Here is a 22,972-nt window from a genome sequence, read left to right as displayed (position 1 = left end):
TATTGCATATTTTTCATTTAGGGAAAAGTAGCATGATAGTCCTCCTTAAAATAAGTGTGAAGTTTGGTAATGGTATCATTGATGTACTAAAAACTATCGTGTTTTTGTGCCATCTTTCAGGATACTATAAAATGATTTTAAATCCATATTATCAATTGTAGAGGTAACATAGTCATGAAGTTTGGGGGGCTCCCTTCAAACTTTGTGAGTTCGAGGTTATTAAAGTTCAGGAATGATTATTGGTTTGTTTTAAATAATTAATCTGTCCTGCATTTATAATAATCCAAAAACCTCATTGACTGATGTACAAGTATATAAATATTTTCTGTGTAGCATTAATTGAAAAATTGTGATTCCGCCATAACTTTTCTTTCTTCTAACATGCATTTTTTACTTCTGTCTCTCTTTTTCTTAAATACAACTCTGAAGGTCAAATATTCGGGACAATGTAGAAATGATTAAGCTTCACAAACAGCTAGTGGAGAAAAGCAATGCTCTTTCAGCAATGGAAGGAAAATTTATTCAGCTTCAAGAGGTACAGTGATAATTTATTTCATTACGTTGTTACAGAGATGCAAAGGATTCAAAAGTAGTTTTCAAGTTGTTTTTTTAAACATCGAATGATCATAACACTAAAATGTAATTTTTAAAGATTGTTCTTTGTATTCACAAATGTGTATCCTTTCCCTTAATATATTGTTTATTATTTATAACTCAAGTACTAAAGAAATAATTAACTGCTTGGACTTTTTATAAATATCTGTGTCATCTTAAAATAATAAACATATTTATTATAAATCATCTACCAAGGAAATTTATTTTTAACTCCTTTTATCTGAATTTATTATGGACACATAGCACTGAAGTTTTGCTATATTTGCATATATCTTCAATTTTAAGCATTTATAAAATTATTGGCAATAGACCAAAGTGATGAGTAGGTCAGTAATCATGTTCTGTTAAAACTTTCTTTGATTTGGATTTTTTTTCTTTTTTGGTCACTACCATTACCTCAAAATATTTGATTACTCTTAATGTCAACTATCAGTGTATTTATTTTAAACCTTAACCTTTCAGGTTGACAATACTTGGGGTTCTTTGTGCCCATGGTTGTTTTAACAAGGACTATGAGCCCACAGGAATATGCCATTTGAGGGCTTCTGTTTGTTGGCACTGCATAATTAACATAGGTTCTGGAATTAATGAACCCCAAGACATTCCAGTTGAACAGAATTTATGTGAAGTAATACTTTCTTTGAAGTCCCGAGACAAGGAGAGCAGTAGATTGATGCAAAGCAAAGGGTCATCTGAAGCCTAAATTCACTGTTGAATTCAATAGTTAAGTCTTTTTCAGCCATGCTCTGGGGATTTTGTTTTCCATCCTGCAGGAACCTCTTTAAATGCCAAGTGGTAATTACTTCTGCATAAATGTGAGAGTTTGTAAAAGAGGAGACTGATTAGAGAGTGAGAATGATAGTGCTATCTACAGATGTTAGAAGAAGGAAATTTTAAAAATCCCTATGGTTGAAAGCCATTTCCAAGATTAAGAATTAAGAAAGGAATTGAAAAATGATTTTACATCCTCTTATCACTTTGACAGTTTTGATTTCTATTTAACAGTGAACCCAGGTATTAGTTTAAATACCAACAATAATAGGTGTCTGCTGTGGTACAGGCAGCTCTTTTGGAAGCTGACATGGGGTAAAAAATTGAGAGGTTAAACCCAACAGCCTCAGTGAAGTGTGGAGCCTAGAAGAAAATGGCTGAAGATACTGTTCTATAATAATACCAAGATTAACGGAAATTGACCTGAATGGCTCAATAGCCATGTTTCATTTAAATGAGTGAAGAAAAACTTCAGTAGGACTTGAGAGATTTTAGTTAGCAGGTGAGGCAATGCATGTTATGGTTATATGGTCTCTATGAAAAGACTTTAATGTGATTACCTTTTTTATTTAAAAAAACTTATGTGACATTAAAGTATATAAAATTGAATTTACAGCATGGTCATAAATAGACCGTTTTTTAAAAAGTAAGAAAAGTTCATAATTTTACTAAATTGGAAATTTTAACTTAATTGTATGCAAATTAAAAGCTAACCATCCAAGGCTATTTATACGATGTGGCAGCGAATCCTTTCAGTTCAAATCTGTGGTCAGCATTTTTGACCCATGCTACAGCATTTTTAGACAGCACGTCCAACCAATGTAACCACAGCAAAAAGAAGAAAAAAGTTATTGTTAAAATGAATTTACTTGCTGGTCACCATCAATAAGTCAAAAACTAGAGGAAAATAAAATATGTGACTCTATGCTAACATAACCTTGTACTTTCTTCCTCATGTCACACACATGTTCAGAGTGTCTCCTACGGATAAGTAGCACCATACACGTCATTTGTTATGTAAAAAAATAATCTGTATAAGGTGAACTTCAGGAGTAAATTCACTTACAGAATTATAATCATTTAGTCAAATGATTAGTCATAACCAAAAATAATGTTTAAAAGATGTTCTTTTTATCTTTTAGAAGCAAAGAACTCTCAGAATCAGCCACGATGCTTTGATGGCGAATGGGGATGAGTTAAATATGCAACTTAAAGAGCAGCATTTAAAATGCTGCAGTCTTGAGAAACAGTTACATTCTATGAAGTTTTCTGAAAGAAGAATAGAAGAGGTAAGCTCCCAAAGAGTTTAGCCATCTGTTGCATTACAACTTCTTGGTAACTGTTTTGAAAAACTAAAATAGAGACATTTCAAAATTTTACTTATTTAAAATTATGAGCTATATACATGGTGTTTTGAGCACAGTAAAATATAGTAGTTAGTATATGAATGGCAAATCAGTGTTTAACTGTATTGCAAATGTGGCAAGATCCACTGTTTACCCAAAGGATTAAAGACCCTTGGGTAAAATGAAACCAGCATTTTGAAACTGATACCAGATTACCTATGGAACTTAATTTTCTCAACCATAACAGCTTATTAATCGTTTGAGATACTAAGACAAAATAACAGGACTATATCTGTTTCCGAGGAGATGGCTGTTGTATTCTGCATTATCAGTAATTTTATGAAATTATCTAATTTTTTTTAGGGAGTTGTTTGAAAACTCGTCTTCCTATTATCGTAGTATTTTCTGTAGCCTGTTAAGTTTGTTCCCAGGGAGAATGGAAGAGAAATAAGATGCCTGCATTCTATTCTGATCTTGGGAGAATCCTTTACTGTCTCATACTAGCATCAAAAGAGAATTTTGAAAATGGAAGTAAAGTTTAAGAGTACTCTGATCCACAGGGAAAAGTTGTGACTGCAAAATATACTTATGAATAAAACTTAAAAATAAATGCTAGAGTACGGAAATCTACATTTTAGTCATAGAGATGTAATTATTACTCCATTTATTTCTGAAAATACTATTCATGGGCTAAAATAGTATATAACTTTGTTTATTCATTTATTCACAAAATGTGTTAGTGGCTATTTATAAATTTCAGATAATGTGAGAAATTGTATCTTCAGAGTAAATTGTGATTAACAACACAGTTGAACCATGAACCTAAAAAGAATTTAATCCTTTTAATTTTTTATGGGCCAATTGTAAATTAATACAAAATGAATATAATGACAGAAGTTATCATGGTGAAAAGTAAAAAATATTATGTTTCCCGGGACTTAGCAAGCTCTTAACATATTCTTTACTGACTTCTGGCACATGTTGCATAAAGCACTGTGTACGTTTCTACTAAATTAAAACAGGAATGTTAATTTCACGTTTATTTAACAACTTAGAATCAGTGCTGAATTAAATGCAGACAATATAAGTGGTCTGGTTAGCAGCTACCATTTAGCAATCGAGATTAAAACATGTTAACCTCTTCTCATATAGAGTTTTTTATGGTTTTTTTTACCCCCAAGTAGTTTTATGTACTATTTACTTAACATGTAATTTTATTTTCATTTTAGCTGCAGGATAGAATTAATGATTTAGAAAAGGAACGGGAACTTTTAAAGGAAAACTATGATAAACTTTATGACAGGTAAATCATGATTCCATGTGTTCTTTCATTGTCTTGTTTGAGCTCTTTTATATGAAAGCATTTGCTGTTGTCAGACTAGATCATGTTGATCAAAGAATTAGCAACAAATGATAGCAAGAAATATACAAACTTTATAAAGGAAATACAAGCTTTTTAAAGACATTGGTAATAAGTTGTTTAACCTGAGCAGTAGCCCATCACTACTAAGAAAACCGTATCACTTTGTTGCCGGTAAACTGCTATCAATTATTGAACACTAACTATAAACTAACAGACAGCATGCTAGATACTCTACATTTATTGTTATAAATTGTTCACAGCACCTTGAAATGTGTGTATTATAAATTCCCATTTTGCAAACAAGGAAGATAAAGCAATTTAAGTAACATTAAGAGGCACTTCCTACCTCTTTTTTTCAAGACAGTGTCTCAGTCATGCAAGCTGGAGTGCAGTGGCACAATCATGGCTCACTGCAGCCTCAACTTCCAGGGCTCAAACAATCCTCCCACCTCAGCTGCCTGGGTAACTGGGACCACAGGCACATGCCCCCATGTCAGACTAATTTTTTAAATTTTTTGCTAGTGACAAATTCTTTCTATGCTGCTCAGGGTGATCTTGAACTCCTGGGGTCAAGTGATCCTCCTGCCTCAGCCTCCCAAAGTGCTGAGATTACAGGGGTGAGCCGCTGTGCCCAGCCCATACCTTTTAAATGTATAAAGTAATAGAGCTTGTATTTGAACCTCTTTTGGTCTCTTTCCTAGACTCCCCAGCTTATTAACTGAGAGTTATTCTGTTAGGGAAAAACAAAGGTGTTCACTTACAGTTGTCTCTGTTCCTTATAAAGAGAAACACAAGCATCTTTATCTCAAGGTACATTTTAAAGGGCTGCTTCAATTTTGTTTCTTAATCTACTTCATAATTATGGTATTTTAGAAATTAGTCCTTTCTGGTAATATTAGAAACAAAATCATACTCTACATCTAAGTTTGGTTAAGTGATACAGATCTCTCTCTCTCTCTCTCTCTCTCTCTCTCTCTGTGTGTGTGTGTGTGTGTGTGTATGTAATTTTAAGTATTTTTAGTATATGATACTGATAAATGATAAATACAGGTTTACATGAAAGCAAATGTAATATATACTTAAATACTTATGTTATAGCTGATATTCAACAGCTACTTCTACTGGTCATGTGCTGAAACCTCAGAAAATAACCATATGAGCTACAAGTGCATCTGTGCATCTTTAACTTTTTAGCTCTTTGTCTTATATTTAATAAATTAAATTTACATTTTGTAAATTAAACAAATTATACCCAAGGAGTGTGGGGATAGGTTTTTATTTTGATTTACTTCGGGAAAGTTACGTAAATTAACGTAGGCATTATTTCAGTAGTTTGTATCATCTATGTTATTTACCTACTTGTGGGGACTATCTTTGTACAGTGACTCACTATATTAAGGGTTACCAACGGTAGGTTCAGACACCAGTTAAAATCATACGTGTGTTTGAAAAGTTTAAATGTCAGTATACAAATTGCACAGCACCCTATTAAAGAAGATATCATCTCTCTTTTATAAATGAGGAAATTGGGATTCCAGAAACATTAAGACTTGTGCAGAGTCACACAGCATTGCTGAGACTGTAGTTTAGAACGAAAACCCAGATTTTTTTTTACTCTAAAACTTGAATTCTTTTTTTGTTATGCTTCACTATCTCTCTGATTGTAATTGCATTGGCAAATTGTATATGCGGAAGGGAAACATTCATGGAATAACAGAACTGTTATAAATCCAGAAATTCTTACTGATTTACATGTATCTTCAGTATCTTGTAATTTCAAATAATTTACATAGTCCAAATAGAAGAAAATAGTGCCATATGGCCATTACTTCCAAATTTTCTACTTCTCCCCAGTTTGAAAATTTACTGAACATACTTACTTGGAATAAAAAAAAATCGAACTGGCCGGGCGCGGTGGCTCAAGCCTGTAATCCCAGCACTTTGGGAGGCCGAGACGGGCGGATCACGAGGTCAGGAGATCGAGACCATCCTGGCTAACACGGTGAAACCCCGTCTCTACTAAAAAAAATACAAAAAACTAGCCGGGCGATGTGGCGGGCGCCTGTAGTCCCAGCTACTCGGGAGGCTGAGGCCGGAGAATGGCGTGAACCCGGGAGGCGGAGCTTGCAGTGAGCTGAGATCCGGCCACTGCACTCCAGCCTGGGCGACAGAGCGAGACTCCGTCTCAAAAAAAAAAAAAAAAAAAAATCGAACTTAGCTGGGAATAATGTATAGATGAAACTTTGAGAAAGTCATGTTTTTCTCATATTTACTTTCCCACCATAAAACTTTATCTTTCCATATTAGAAGATGATCTAAGAGTATAAATTTGACGCGTTTTTTTTTCAATGTTTTATGCTTGCGCTAACATTTTTTTCCTGTCACACTAAAAGCAGACTTCATTATGCTGCTCACACGTGAAGTTTATGTGAGATATATGCAAGTAAATGTGTGTAATGAGTGTCAAAACATTTAATGTCAAAAGAAGAATTAATGTCGCATAAGCACAAAACCCAGCAAACACACATAATAGTCGACAGAACTACAGAATTCTCTAATATAGTGTTTTTGAAATATATGATACATTTTAGAAATATAGTTGGGGAAATTCGACAAAAGTCGACATTGTCTCTGAGATTTTTTACAGCTCTTTTGTTTCATGACGCTGTTATTCATTATTGCCAACAACTAATGTTCATCAAAAACTACACATACTCCCTGTTTGCTTAGTCATAACGATAACATGTTTTTAAAAGGACAGCATTTGTTTGTTATTCAAAATTGACTAGTTTTCAGGAGAAAAATATGATTTGCAGATTGCATTCTCATCTTCCTTTTTCAAATGAAATTTTGAATGTGTTTATTACTTGACATATGACATATTAGAGAATCATCTGGGAAGATAAAACCCTCATGTTACTTCTTAGTATGAGCCTTTTTTAATATGCCAAAACACTTTTGATACACTGCCAAGAAATAAGTATAACTTTAAGAAATGTTCAATTTAAAAGTTCAGAATACATTTTTGGCAATTACATCTTTCTCTCGGGTCAGAGAGAAGCTCTATACTGTGGTATGTAATACAGTATTATATAATTATGCTATAATTTGGTAATGCTGTGCTTCACTTTTGAAGTTAGTTAGTGTTGGGGCCATGTAACTGATAAATGCAATGGTTCCTAAACTATAATGTATGCGAATAACCTGGAAAACTTATTAAAATGTAGGTTTCACCACCTCTTCAGAGCTTCTTTGCCTATCCATCTGCACCCTTCCCTCTGCCCTGATACCATCCAGCTCTGATTCAGTTAATTTGAGACTGGATCTAAAAAAATCTGTTGAATGTGATTTTGAGGTATTAACTTCTTGAGAGACCCTAATATGTCTATTTTAAAAAGGTATTCATCTAGTTTTTAAGATGATATTAACCTTTTTAAGAATTGGGTGGATCAAGTTTTTATGATGTGATAGTCATCTACTTCTCAAAATGTAAAAGAGCACTGCTGACGCCCATAGATGCTCTGTATTCTGTTTCCATAAAGTGAGCATCTGTGCCCTGTAACCTTCTAGAAACCATAAAATCTCATGTGATCAAATGTGAGCAGCTTATGCTTCCCAGAAATCAAACTCCAAGTATATTTGGGGCATCATCTTCTTTCAGTAAGTGAAATATCCTGATGTGAATATGAATTTAATTTTCATTGGGCCCTAAATAAAGTACCTGTGACTTAAAAAAAAGAGAGAGAGAGAGAGACAGGATCTTGCTCTGTTGTCCAGGCTGGAGGGCAGTGGCGCAATCATAGCTCACTGCAGTCTCGGCCTCCTGGACTCGAGCAATCCTCCCACCTCAACCTCCCAAGTAGCTAGGACTACAGGCATGTGCCACCACACCTGTCTAATTTTTAATTTTATTATTATTTTTTAATTCTTTTTTTGAGACAGAATCTCGCCCTGTTGCCGGGCGCGGTGGCTCAAGCCTGTAATCCCAGCACTTTGGGAGGCCGAGACGGGCGGATCACGAGGTCAGGAGATCGAGACCATCCTGGCTAACACAGTGAAACCCCCGTCTCTACTAAAAAATACAAAAAACTAGCCGGGCGAGGTGGTGGGCGCCTGTAGTCCCAGCTACTCGGGAGGCTGAGGCAGGAGAATGGCGTAAACCCGGGAGGCGGAGCTTGCAGTGAGCTGAGATCCGGCCACTGCACTCCAGCCTGGGCGACAGAGTAAGACTCTGTCTCAAAAAAAAAAAAAAAAAGAATCTCGCCCTGTCACCCAGGCTGGAGTGTAGTGGCATGGTCTTGGCTCACTGCAACCCCTGCCTCCCGGGTTCAAGCGATTCTCCTGCCTCAGCCTCCTGAGTAGCTGGAATTACAGGTGTATGCCACGACACCTGCCTAATTTTTGTATTTTTAGTAGAGATGGGGTTTCACCATGTTAGCCAGGCTGGTCTCGAACTCCTGACCTCAAGTGATCCATCCACCTCGGCCTTCCAAACTGCTGGGATTACAGGCATGAGCCACCACACTCGGCCTTTAATTTTATTTTTTATAGAGGTGGGATCTCTCTATGTTTCCTAGGCTGGTCTTGAACTCCTGGGCTCAAGCCATCCTCCTGCCTCAGCCTCCCAAAGCATTGGGGTTACAGGCATGAGCCACCGTACCTGGCCACTATGGATTTCTTTATGGATGATTTAGAGTTTGTTCTTTCCTATCTCTCACATTAGGATGCCCTTGAACATTGAACAAATGGAATTTCTTCTGTAAGAGGAAAGATCTTAGGAAGCAGATGAACTCTTTGGCTTTATTTAGATCTTTATCATGTTTTTGATCAAGGGTGTGTATCTACAGTATGCTGACCCATGTCTGCCGGTGGACATGCCGTTGACCACAAGCAGCAATGGGCATTCCACTGCAGGCTGACATTTGATCAGTCCTGCAACATCACATAACAGTGAAATGTGTACAAAGACTAACTATGATCCTACTTCAGTTTTCACTATAGGCAATATACAAAAACATTTTCATGAATAAAAAGTTCTCAAAGACTGTTCTCATACGCAGATTTAATCATGTACACAGCCCTTACAAAGAAAATGGAGCCAGATGTGGTTCACCATTTATAGTTACACAGATGGCTCTAAGCATAGAGGAATACAGTAAATTCAAAAGGAATTCCTCATGAAACTCCAGTGGAATGTAATCCTAAATTTAGAGGGAAGATAGCAGTGGACTAAATTCAGATTGACTTATGCTGATTTACACTAGTATTTTGTGGGTTTGGAAAACCCAGGCTGCTAAATTGTTCTTAATTTAAACACATACAGCTTCTGATGTTTCTGCCAGATTAGCTGTTGGTGATCTTTTCGCTGGTACTAATGCTATTGGAACACTACTGTTTCTAATTTTTGGCATCTGATATAATGTATAGTTGTGCCTATTTCATCATGCTAATTTTTTTTCCGGGTGGTACATGTTTTTAATAAAATAAGACACATGCATATACACACACAGACACACACATATATATACACACACATAGATGTACTCACATTCATGCATATATATGGATGTGTTTGATATATACAATTTGGCCATACATAGAAATTGTATTTGTTCTTTATTTTAAAAACAAACATAAAAGGAAAATTATTTAGTATTTAAAATGCATATTTTATTTGGATTTCATTTAAGTCTAGGTCATTGTACCTTTGATAAAATCAACTTAAATAATTGGTATATAGATTCTATATTTTTTTAAGGTTCCATAAGTGAAATGAGAACACTAATAGAAGAAACAGATGTCATATTTAGGGAAGCTTCCAGAATTCCATTTATTTTCAAGGTCATGTTATCTCAAAGGCAGTAAAATATTCAAAATGTGAAATGAATACACAATTTTGCTCTTTTGAAAAGCTGTGCCTCCCAGAAAAGTATCTTTTTTGGAATAAAAACTGAAGACTAGTTGGGAGCAACATTAAGGGCAATTTCCAGTAATATGTTTCTTTTCCATTTACTTCATCATCAGTATAAAACCAGATTTTGTAAGTTTTTGTTGTATTTACTGGGCTTAAAATAACTAGAATGGTCAAAGCTGCTCATGATTATTCAGTCATATCAAGCTTCACAGATAATGGTTTTCTGCTGAAATTCAGATCAAGATCAGTTTTTCCAAAACCTGGCTATCATCTGGGGAGCTTTATAAAAATATGAATACCTGGGCCCTGGAATCTTCATTTTAAAATCTCTCTAAGTGTCCTTACTGCAGCTGGCCTACTACCAGTATTTCGGTCAGTGTTTAGGAATCACTGGTATAAACAAATGTTTGTGGTATCCTTTCTGTGCATCGCTTAGTTATTTTTCAACCGGTTCTTTCTTCTAATATGCTGGGTCTTGATCATTAGCAAATTTTAACCATGTTTTAAACTGCTGTACTTTTATTGGGGAATAGTAATTCTATTTTCATCATTCTTATCAGGCACAGAGCACTGGTTTTCATTCCAATCATGTGTTACAACTAAAACTGTTTTTAGCCTATTGTTTTCTGTTTTTTATCAAAAACTGTATTATCACTACTTCGTTTCAATATGCTATCATTCTGTGGCCATTATTTTATGAACATGTTATTATCACAGACTCTTTAAAAGTTTCACAGAATTAAAGATCAGGTGGAAAGTCCGTTTTCTCTGTATTAAGAGGTTTGTATGTGGGAGAGAATGGTTTTGTACGATGTCAATTGCTGAGGTTTGGAATTGTGGATTCCTCTGGAGTATGTACAGTATCTAAATTCCTTTACTAGTCCCACAAAAGCTGCACACTGCCAGCTTTTCTGACTTTAGAGCTCTAAATTAAGGCCAGTTCCTTTGCTCATCCCACAAACTCTTTCATGTTCCCTAACCGCAGCCTGAGAAAGGCGCCTTGGTTTCAACAGCAGCAGACCAGCATATGTTTACTTAATTCCTAAGACATGATGACAGTGGTCTCTGTGCCACTAAAAGCTTTTCTCTTTATTATTTTCGGTTGAAGCTGATTTCCAAGCTTTCGTTGCATGTCACGTGTGTTTTGCAGTGCCTTCAGTGCTGCCCATGAAGAGCAATGGAAGTTAAAGGAGCAGCAGCTGAAAGTACAGATTGCTCAGCTCGAGACTGCCTTGAAGTCTGACTTAACAGACAAAACTGAAATCCTTGACAGATTAAAAACTGAAAGAGGTACATTTAAAATAACCACTGCCTTTCTCATTTCAGACATCTAATGTTTCTTCATTGAATCAGTCAGTACTTACTCTGGTGCCTACTGTTTGCCACTCACCCTGCGATGTGTGAGGGGCAAACACAGTCATCCACTCTCATGAATTCAGTGGTTGCTCAAAATTTCTCATACTCGGCCTGGTATATATGCCAAAAGAATTGCTTTTTCTCATAGCTGTTCTTATTTAGGTTGTTTTTAATTGTTCAATTTTCCTAAATTCTAAGCCTTTCTTTACTCAACAGTCAACAAGTATTTATTGAGCACCAGTTAGTGCTAGACACTGTTCTAATTTCTGGGGATACAGCAATGAATAGAAACAAAGGTCTTTCCCTCATGAAATATAAATTTAATAGGAAGAAACTACAACAATTAAATAAATATGTAATATGTGAGGTGGTGGCAAGTGTAATGGCATAAAAACACTAGTGTAAGATGACAGAGATTGGCAGAAATAGTAGCTTGCCGTTCTGAGAGTTCGAATAGGGAAAATCTCTGATGAAACGTCTAATTCTGCTCTGTGACAGTGAACTTAAATACCAGGAAGCTTTGTGCCCCCTGCTAAAATAATAATCACTAATAAGTTTCAGTATAAGTCACAGATCTCATAGAACTAAAAGAATTATTATTCAAGAAGTCTGAATTTTACTGTGTTACACACACATAGATATACACACAAATGCACAACAGGGGAAATGAATTATTTGCTTTAAGTGTCATTATCTGTTTGCTCATGCCCTAGATAAACCAAGTCATACGCTCCTTCTGAACACTTGCAATTCAGTTGCATGAGAATGTTTAAAAGTTTAATACAGACTCACTAAAAAACAGTTATGTTTCTAGTTAGTATTCTTATGTTTTTATTTAGACCACAATGCCATATTTCACTGACTGTAAGGAACATTATCTTTTCATATTTTAACATCTCTAATATTGAGTTGCATTTTATAAGTGGTAGCATTTTTAAATTTCAGTGTGACATTATTTTTACACTTTAACAAGTCTGAAATTGGAACACATAATGGAGTCTTAATTTCAATGAAACACACTAGTGCAATGTTTATTCACCAAGTGACTACGTTTGATGATAGATTTTTTTATGACTTTTTCTCTAGAAGACTGTGAGTGGAATAAAATGGTGATGACAGGTTTTCTGACCTGGTGGATTTTTTTTAAGTTTTCATGTCAAAAATACATACAGTTCCTGACTTTAATGTGCAGTATCGAATACCTAACAGAGTGCTTTGCCTTAGTAATTGCTCAATAAATTATTGTTTAGGTAAAAAAAGTGGAAGTGCTGTATATTCCCTCTCTCTTTTCCAAGAGCAGATAAATTGCTCATTCTTAAAAGGAAAGGAAATGAAGTAAACTTTTTTTATTTCTATGCTTTCTGTGTTTACTTAGATATCAAGAATTCTAAAGCTGCTATTTTTTGGATATCTGAACTGATCTTTGCAAAGAAGCTTTTCTTAAGGGGGGTAGAATCTTAATTTTTTTGTTAGACCTGTTTATTGTCGTTGAATTAATTCTGAGGGTTCTTACTTTGTATTACAGTCCTTAAGTTATTTTAATTTATCTAATTTATTCCTCATCTTTTTTACTGGCTCTTTTATTGTTTGGGAATTTTTTTAATAATAAACATAACTCATGTACATTATGAAAAAAGTCCAGTATGTAAATTATAAAAATCAATCCCACAACCCACAAAATATTAGCAAAATAATCACTGCTAATACTTGATTTATGTCCTTTCAGAGTTATTTCTAAATGATATAGTTTTATAATATGCTTTTTTTGCTATATTGTAAAATCATTCCTTAATATAAATCTACATCAGAATCATTTATAATGGCTGTTACAGTTTTCCAGTGTGTGATTGTAACATGGATTATTTAACAATCTTCTACTGAATATTTAAACAGCTTCAGTTTTTTTAAGTATTATAAACAATTCCACACAAATTTTTACACATTTATCCAATTATTTCCTAAAGAAAAATTGCTAGAACGGAATCTTTACTTTTAATGCAACTATTATTTTCCAGTTATTTTTGTTTGAATACCTCAAATTTACAAGTCTAAGAATTTAAGTTTTCATTTCTTTGTGGAAATCTTACAATGGGTTATAAGAAAAATATTACAGCCTTTAACCATTTCTTCCAGGGAAATAATACACAAAAAAACTGTAACCGTCTATTTAAGAAAATCTTTTAATATTTAGAAAGTTCCATTTTGTATTACAGATTTTGAAATTGTTTAATTTTACTTTGAAGTGTCTTCATACATTTACCTTCTCATGTATCAAGTGTTCTTTGCCAGAAGATGTTTCCCTGGCTTCTTGTAGTCATTCATCTAACTGGTAAATTATTTTTAGAGAATACTCACCTCTTTATTCAAGGTACAAATTAGTTTCAGATTGTGTGAATCTGTGGGGGAAGGATATGTAAATGCAGTTTGCATTTGGTTAATGCTTAAATTAACTGCATGTGTTTAAGGGCTTGCTTTTGAAAGTTCCTTTCTATCTTTAGCTGAAATGCATAATTCAGCATAATGCATATGGTTATATTGATCACAGCTGAAGATATTAGCACAAAGGCGCTCTGAAAATTGTTTAGTTGAATTGTTCTCTGCACTCTGCTTATTAATGGTGTGCTGGAAGAACATAATTTTAAAAGAGTGAAATGTTATCTCATTTGAATAAAATGCTGTTTAGCCTAACCTGCTTTTTGTCAAATCGTAAGGTAAAGAGGTTATTTTTCATCTTGTACAGAGTGCTTTCATTTTGCCTATTATAATTCAGCAAGTATATTTCCTCTTTGAACTATAGCATTTCAGTACTTTTTAAAGACCCAGGAGTTATGTCCCAAATAAACAGTTTGAGAAAGGAAAAATGTAGTGGATAATTCTAAATAAAATTCAGTAGAAGGTAAGTTACCAGTACTCAGTAATGTCTTCTCCCACTAAGTTATTTTTCCACTAATAACGCCCTTGTTTAACCCCATCTCTACTAAGAAATACAAAAAATAGCCGGGCGAGGTGGCAGCGCCTGTAGTCCCAGCTACTCGGGAGGCTGAGGCCGGAGAATGGCGTGAACCTGGGAGGCGGAGCTTGCAGTGAGCTGAGATCCGGCCACTGCACTCCAGCCTGGGCTACAGAGCAAGACTCCGTCTCAAAAAAAAAAAAAAAAAAAAAAAAAAAAAAAAAAAAATATCAGTGAATGGAGATATCGTTGTTGAAACAAATGTTAGGAAAGGCTGGAAACATTTAAATAAATAAGTTTTTTTCTACCTAATAACATATAGGAACCCTGCTCTGAAAACTTGAAAGGAAAGGAAAACTAGAACATAGAAATAATAATCAAAATACGGTATGTCTGGATAAAGATGGAACAGTCATGTCCTTCACACTTGAGCTCACCCTTAGAAACCCTAAAATGTTTTACTGGCCAGAGAATGAAATTATATCATTCTCAGTACCTTTGTTTTTACATACTTCGGACTATATTTGCCTTCTTTTTGTTACCTAACCATGTTGTCTAGATGTTGTTTTAACTTAACATAAAGAGTCCCATGTTCTTACTCTGTTCTCTGACAAAAAAGTTTATCTCATAAAAATCCATATTTATTATTCATCTGAATTTTTAGTTTAAACACAAGTATTAAACCTATACCTTCAAAATTTTCGAGTATTGTTCATATTTGGATATTGTTTTCTTTTTTTTTTTTTTTTTTTTTTGAGACGGAGTCTCGCTCTGTTGCCCAGACTGGAGTGCAGTGGTGCGATCTTGGCTCACCGCAACCTCCGCCTCCCGGGTTCAAGCAATTCTTCTCCTGTCTCAGCCTCCTGAGTAGCTGGGACTACAGGCGTGTGCCACCATGCCCAGCTAATTCTTGTATTTTTAGTAGAGATGGGATTTCACCATGTTGACCAGGCTGGTCTTGAACTCCTGACCTCATGATCCACCTGCCTCCACCTCCCAAAGTGCTAGGATTATAGGTGTGAGCCACCACACCTGGCCTGGATATTCTTTTCTTTAGTTAACTAGATATAAGCAATTTATACTCTAAGATGACCTTTTAACCTTCCATCAATAAGACAAAAGTGTTTATACAGTATATTTGATGTTTTTTTTCTTTGAGATGGAGTCTAACTCTATCGCCCAGGCTGGAGTGCAGTGGCACAATCTCAGCTCACTGCAACCTCTGCTTCCCGGGTTCAAGCAATTCTCCTGCCTCAGCCTCCTGAGTAGCTAGGATTACAGGCACGTGCCACCATGCCCAGCTAATTTTTATATTTTTAGTAGAGACGGGGTTCACCATGTTGGTCAGGCTTGTCTCGAACTCCTGACCTGGTGATCTGCCTGCTTCAGCCTTCCAAAGTGCTGGGATTACAGACGTGAGCCACTGTGCCAGACTTGATATTAAAATGTCTTTGTATTGCCTAGGATCACAGGTTATTATTATTATTATTATTATTATTATTATTATTATTTTACTTTTAAACTGCCAAGAATTATGTGACATTAAAAACATCCAAATTTCCTAACCGTGTAATTTAACATTTTTATTTATATGTAGTATTTATAGCTTGAGAACACAATGCCTTATAAAAGAAACATATTTTTGTTTAAAATGCAGTCAGTATGCAAATGCATTTGTTCAAAGAATTCTTGGCAAATGTGTTCATTTTTTTAAGAAAAGGAAACAAAAATGTACATCATAAATTGAAGACTTATGATAAACATAAATGGTTGAGAGCAGGATGAAATTGGTAGAGATACTTTAGATGACACGGCTTAGAGTTAGTCCACAGGAGTCAACAAAGGAGGATACCTGAGTGCCACAGTGAGCTCTAGCAAAGAGTACACTTAAGAACGTGAGATTATCAAATACTGTGGATTTGTTCACTAGCTATTATGCTTTTTTAAAAAAAAGCTAAACATGTTTAATGCAGGGAGTGAAAAATTAGTCTCTTTATGAAAAATTTGCTGTCTTCTAAATTCTACCCTACCCTCCTGTTTGTGGGTCCTAGCAACTGAGGACCTAGACAAGCATAACCATTATTCCATTTCTTAGCACTAGCTCCAAGTTCATTCCTGCTGATTAGTAGCATGAACTCAGTGAATAAAGAGCACATACGAATTTATTTATTTTGGGGGGACAGGGTCTTGCTCTGTTGCCCAGGCTGGAGAGCAGTGGCACAATCATGGCTCACTGCAGCTTCAGCTCCCCAGGCTCAACTGATCCTCCCACCTCAGCCTCCCAAGTAGATGGGACTACAAGCATGCCCAGCTAATTTTTATTTATTTATTTATTTATTTATTTATTTATTTATTTTAGAGATGGGATCTCCCTGTGTTGCCCAGGCTGATCTCAACTCTTGGACTTAAGAGATCCTCCTGCCTCAGCCTCCCAAAGTGCTGAGATTATAGGCATGAGCCACCATGCCCAACCCGTATGAATTATTGTTGATACCACCATGCGTGGCTTAAGAATCCATTCCTCCTATTGTAATAGACCTGTTGGAAGTATGGTTGACTAAATATGGATTCAGAATTTCCTTTTTAATTTTTTTATTATGGATTTAGAGGGTACAAGTGCACATGGGTATATTAGATAGCTGTGAAATCTGAACTTTTAGTGTAACCATCACTCAAATAATGTACATTATACCCAACAGGTAATATTTCATCCCTCACCCCCCTACTATGTTCTGGAAGTTACCTTGTTTTAATAAAAATACTATATGCTAAGTTGGGAAAATAAAATTCGAAGATATCAACTAAAAAACTAAAAGACAATTTTTTTTTCACATGCTTTTCAGGACCCTTAATAAGTAAGTAAAAAATCATAGATTTAGAAACACATTTTCTCAGGTATTTTAAATAGAACGTTCCTTTGAAGTCCCATAGGCCACAATTTCCTTATATTAATACTGTGAACTTATGTCTTAGGTTTTTGATAAGCAAGTGATTCATATGGTAGACACATGATAGTATTCATTTATTCCTCATTCCCCTGCTGTCTTTGTCGAGGGGCTAGCTCAGTTTCCTTTCTGACCAGAACAATACTAGATCAAGACTGGTATGTAACAGGATTTAAAGTAATTTGAAATGTGTTCTTAAACCTGATTTTTGCTTACCTTTCCAATTGTGTTGACTATTTTTAAGATCAAAATGAAAAACTTGTTCAAGAGAATAGAGAACTACAGTTACAGTATCTGGAACAAAAGCAACAACTTGATGAACTTAAAAAACGCATGAAATTGTACAACCAGGTGAATTATTTCCTTATTTAAGAAATAAAACTCAGAATTTTTATCTCAATATTTTATGCATAGAGAAAGCACTATACTACAAAGCAAAAGAATACAGATATATTAATTACTCAGTTTATTAACTGAAGCTATCAGGTAGTTTATGTTCCATAGGGACATTTTGAAGCGCTGGAACGTCTTGTAGACTTAGTTAGTTCATGGCATCAGTCAGTTTATGTTTCATGAGGATAATTTGAATACTTGGAATGTCTCTTGTATTTTCCATTCATAACTCATTGTGAGCTTTTACTTAATCTATTGCAGGAGAATGATATTAATGCTGATGAATTGAGTGAAGCTCTCCTACTTATAAAGGTAAGGTTCTGAAATTCATTGTGATTTTCATGTCTGCTTACAACTGTTTCAGCATAATGATGACCCTTATCTGTAACCCTTACATTTGGAGAATGAATTATTCTTGCATCTTCTGAAACTTAGTATGTCCTTTAAAAATATATATGTAACATATCAGCACTACTAAGATTCAGGAAAGTGGTCAGGTGACCTTTAGTTATAGCATATACATATTTCATAATGACATCAAAGTTACATTAAACCAGACCTCAAAAACTCTCATTTAAAGCATTTTCTTTAATTATAACAAACATTTTACTTTTACCTGCTTCACTATTTAACTAATCAACAATTTTCTGCCCTAAGAGACCTTGATGCACACCCTTTAAGTAAAATATTGAATTATAAATATCTCAAGAAGATAGGTTTTAGTTCTAGAATATTCTGTTATTTACAAGAAGACACAAAAAATACACTCCTTTTAGATCACAGTGTAGATTTTAATCAAATGAAGAAATAAAAATAAATGTGCATGTTTCTTTTATATGTTATAAAGTAACAAACTATTTTTTGATTTCTCTATAACTGTTCCAATTGTCTATCCAAATATTCGAATTTGATTAACAGATAAATTTCATTTTTTCCATCAGGAATGAAGCAGTCCTGATATGTATATCAGGACTTCCTCTATCTGTTTTCAATTAATGAATTGAAAATTGATGAATCAATGAATTGTTTATTGATACATCTATATTAATTCATAAAATCACATCTTAGAAATTTTTGTTTCAGTCATAAAGCATGTTTTTATTTTAGGCTCAAAAAGAACAAAAAAATGGAGACCTTTCCTTTTTAGTGAAAGTGGATAGTGAAATTAATAAAGATCTAGAACGCTCTATGAGAGAGCTGCAAGCAACTCATGCAGAAACGGTACAAGAGCTGGAAAAGACAAGAAACATGCTAATTTTGCAACACAAAATTAATAAAGATTATCAGGTAATGTAATACACTAAATGGGGAGGGTACATTTTCTATAATATTCTGCTGATTATTTACTTTTCTAAATACCTTATGTTATCACCTGTTATATTATCTATTATCATCTATTGTAATCTATTAACATATCACATCTCTGCAATGTAGCCTCATAACTAGGTACTTAGTTAGAATAAATAGTTTTAAAACAAATAATGTGGGGTGTTTTCTGTTTTTTTGGTTTTTTTTGAGACAGAGTTTTGCTGTTGTCGCCCAGGCTGGAATGCAGTGGCATGATCTTGGCTCACTGCAACCTCCGCCTCCTGGTTCAAGCAATTCTCCTGCCTCAGCCTCCCAAGTAGCTGAGATTACAGGCGCCGCCACCACGGCCAGCTAATTTTTATATTTTTATAGAGACGGGGTTTCACCATGTTAGCCAGACTGGTCTCTAACTCAGACCTCAAGTGATCCACCCACCTCGGCCTCCCAAAGTGCTGGGATTACAGGCCTGAGCCACCATACCCCACCACAAATAATGTTTTTAAAGTCCCTGATTTTAAGGAATGAGTAGTGGCAATGAAATCACCTTTGTTAGCATTAGCACATTCTGCAAGTGAGTTACAGTTATCCTGAAGTCATGCCATAACCATATTGTCTTAGCTTTTAACAAAATGAAAACATATCTCCATAAAAAGGAATCTGGAGTTTTTTCTTTCTTCTGATTTGTGAATATTGCCAAGCATAATTTTCTAAAGTGTAAGCTATTTGAGGTCAGGAAACCATGGTTCATAGCTCCTACTATTTCCAGGATCTAGAAAATGCTTGAATCATAGTTGCTTTGAATAATGAAAATAGAACTAATCACAAGTGTTAAAACTTATTATCTCTTATTTTGTAGATAGAGGTTGAGGCAGTGACCCATAAGATGGAAAATTTGCAGCAAGACTATGAACTCAAAGTGGAACAATATGGTCATCTTCTTGATATCAGGGCTGCACGTATCCAGAAACTAGAAGGTACAACATACATGATTTTTTGGTCCACAGTAACTAGAGGAATGGATTTTATAACAGTTGATAAAGTCATCCAAATCTGCACTTACCGTGTATTTTTGCTGTGTTTAGCCCTAATTCATAGCTAGCTCACTCCAGCTTTGACCTCCTGGGTTCAAGCAGTACTCCTAATTTTTAATTTTTTTGTAGAGCCTATGTTGCCCAGGCTCATTTCAAACTCCTGGACTCAAATGGTCTTCCCGCCTCGGACTCTCAAAGTTTTGGGATTACAGGCGTGAGCTACTACACCCGGCCTTGATTCTTTTCTACTCAAGAATTTTTAGTAATTCCCTACTGCTTTTTAAATTCAGTGTTGCAAGCAAGATTTCAAAGTACTTCATAAATTACTATAGTTTCAAATTTACCAGCACTTTCTAATTTCTCTTCGAAGCAACCTGTGCAACTCAGCCAAACAGATCCTCTGCCTGCTCTTTGCAGATATGTCGTGCTCAGGCCCACTGCCATGCCTTTGTTTTTGCTGTTTGCTCTGCCTAAAGCTCCTTTCTACCATGATTCCAAGATACACACTTCCCTGCTTTGAAACCTAACACAATACTCACCTGTGCTAGGAAGCTGGTTCTAGTTGTTCCTAGCTATCCCTCTACTTGAAATGTCCTTACAGTGATTTTTGGACTTTAGCAAGTAGAAAAATCACTTGAAGAACTCATTTAAAATGTAGTTTCCTGGGCGCTACCCCTAGAGGTCCTGGGGCCCATTCTTTTTTATATTGTATTTAGAAATAACTGCAAGCTATTCAGATGCAGGTACAAGACTACATGTTGAAAAAAACTAGCTCAGCACTTACCAACCCAGTTTTCTTCTCATGCACTCAAAAGCTGTATGTTTGGGGAGCATATAAGTGTTCTTCAGTTGTTGGAGTTTTGCATATTCTCCGTAACCACAATGTAAGTTCTACACTGATAAGTATTTTGTCTCTCTTTCATGTCCATGTCCACTACATACCATACTTATTTCAGTGGTCTATGCCAGCAGTAATTTTACACTCTTAAAACTTTGAGGTTCGAGAAGGCCTTTATTAATTAGTTATACTTAATTGATATTTATCATAACAAATTAAAAGTGAAAAAAATTTAAATATTTTTAATTTGTTAAAATAATAATAAACTTATTGCATGTTAACATAAATTACAGTACTTATTTTTTTAAGTTATATTTTCCAAAACAAAAAAATACTTCAAGAAGAGGGACATTGTTTAAAATTTTTTAAATTTTTAACATTTCGCAAATCTTTTTAGAGACTGGCTTAATAGAAAACAGCTGGATTTTTATATCTGCTTCTGCATTTAATCTGTTGTGATATCACACATCATGTAACCTCCAAGAAACTCCATTATACACTTGTGAGAGGATAAAAATGAAAAGGGCAGATTACATTGTAGCATTATAATAAAAATAGTTGTGACCTCACAGATCCCCAAAATGGTTTCAGAGACCATCAGGGGTTTCCAAACCACACTTTGAGAAACTCTGATCTGGGTAGAAGAGCTCAATAAATATCTTTATCTGATGAAGCAGCGTTTTCCAAAAGTCGAGGAGCAATGTGTACCTTTTATTCCAAGTAGTACTCAATAAAAATTTGCTTAATGGAATTTTCTTGGTTAAAAGGGAGGTCACAATGTTTGGGATTTTTATTCCTTTCAAGTCTTACTAAATTTTAACCATCATATTTTATCCCCTCAATTCATTGATTCACTCCATAAACATGATCAAGCCCCTAATGCATCCTAAGCAAAGTGCTGGGCAGGGAGAATACAAATAGGAAAAATCAAGGCACCACCCTCATGGAACTCCTAAGATGTTGACAAGTAAATAAATGGTTATGTTTTACTATGAAGAGTGTAAAGCTAAGAAAATGTAAAGGTATCAAGGAAACATTGAGAAGAGAATGCCTATTTCTGCCTTAAGATTCAGGGAAGACTTCACACAGTAGGTATGGAGTCTTTAAAGATGACAGAATTCACTACTAAGTAAAAGTAATATATGGCATTACAGGCAGTAAGCAAAGCAGGGAAAGATGCCCTAAATATGAAGTGTTGCAGTACATTTGAGAAACTGCACTGTAGATCCATCCAATTGGAATTCAGGAGAGTCAAAAAAGGAGTAGAACCTGGAGATAAAGCCAGAAGGAACAAAATTGTGAAGGCCCTGTTTATACCCTGATTGATGAGGTAGACCCTTATTAACCTGGAGAACCACAGAGGGATTTTGAAGTAGGGAGTGATACACTCGGAATTGCATTTTGGAGATTATGCTACAGGTATTGAGGAGAAAGAGGAAGATTTGAAGGAAGGAAGCATTTTGAGTTCCATAATAATCTGGATAGTAAACTGGAAATGTAAAATTAGGTACAGTGGAAATAGAACAAGAACAAATTTGTTGAAGAGTTAGGAAACAGTATTGAATGGTAGTGACCCTATAGATGTGAGGCAAATAAAATAAAAAGAGTTGTTGTTTTATGATAGTCTCAAAAAAAAGAAAAAGGGGAATTGAGGCTGACTCTGTGAGATCTAGCTTGGGCAACTGGATGAATGAATGAATGAATCATCACTTAAGCTTTAAAGTACAGAAATAGCTAGAAGACAATATGGGCTGGGCACGGTGGCTCAAGCCTGTAATCCCAGCACTTTGGGAGGCCGAGGTGGATGGATCACTTGAGGCTAGGAGTTCAAGACCGGCATGGCCAACATGGCGAAACCCCATTTCTATTAAAAATATTTTAAAAATTAGCCAAGTGTGATGGCAGGTGCCTATAATCCCAGCTACTCATGAGGCTAAGGCAGGAGAATCGTTTGAACCTGGGAGGCAGAGGTTGCAGTGAGCCGAGATTCCACCATTGCACTCCTGGGTGACAGAGTGAGACTCCGTTTCAAAACAAACAAAAAAACAAGACAGTATGATACATTCTGTTTTGAATATGTTGTGTGGGATACCTAGATACATAGAGGGTTAAACAAAACATTAGAAATATAGGAATGGAGTT

At 35.2% G+C, this 22,972-nt stretch overlaps 1 protein-coding gene across 2 annotated transcripts in view; it reads left to right on the top strand.

Annotated features, from left to right (window-relative positions):
• The window catches only part of RPGRIP1L (RPGRIP1 like), a 99,823-nt gene that overhangs the window by 25,688 nt on the left and 51,163 nt on the right, over positions 1–22,972 (top strand). For both annotated transcript variants that reach the window (XM_025369988.1, XM_025369987.1), the window contains exons 7-14: positions 430–535; positions 2,529–2,675; positions 3,962–4,035; positions 11,160–11,299; positions 17,505–17,611; positions 17,915–17,965; positions 18,761–18,940; positions 19,818–19,935. In XM_025369988.1, the coding sequence (XP_025225773.1) occupies positions 430–535; positions 2,529–2,675; positions 3,962–4,035; positions 11,160–11,299; positions 17,505–17,611; positions 17,915–17,965; positions 18,761–18,940; positions 19,818–19,935 (923 nt within the window). The remainder of the gene's footprint in view (positions 1–429; positions 536–2,528; positions 2,676–3,961; positions 4,036–11,159; positions 11,300–17,504; positions 17,612–17,914; positions 17,966–18,760; positions 18,941–19,817; positions 19,936–22,972) is intronic.

The sequence above is a fragment of the Theropithecus gelada genome, chromosome 20 (assembly GCF_003255815.1).
Source record: "Theropithecus gelada isolate Dixy chromosome 20, Tgel_1.0, whole genome shotgun sequence".
In the NCBI taxonomy this organism is placed as follows: Eukaryota; Metazoa; Chordata; class Mammalia; order Primates; family Cercopithecidae; genus Theropithecus; species Theropithecus gelada.
The sequence above is the reverse complement of the archived record's forward strand: the minus strand, read 5'-3'. Positions and strand labels throughout refer to the sequence as shown.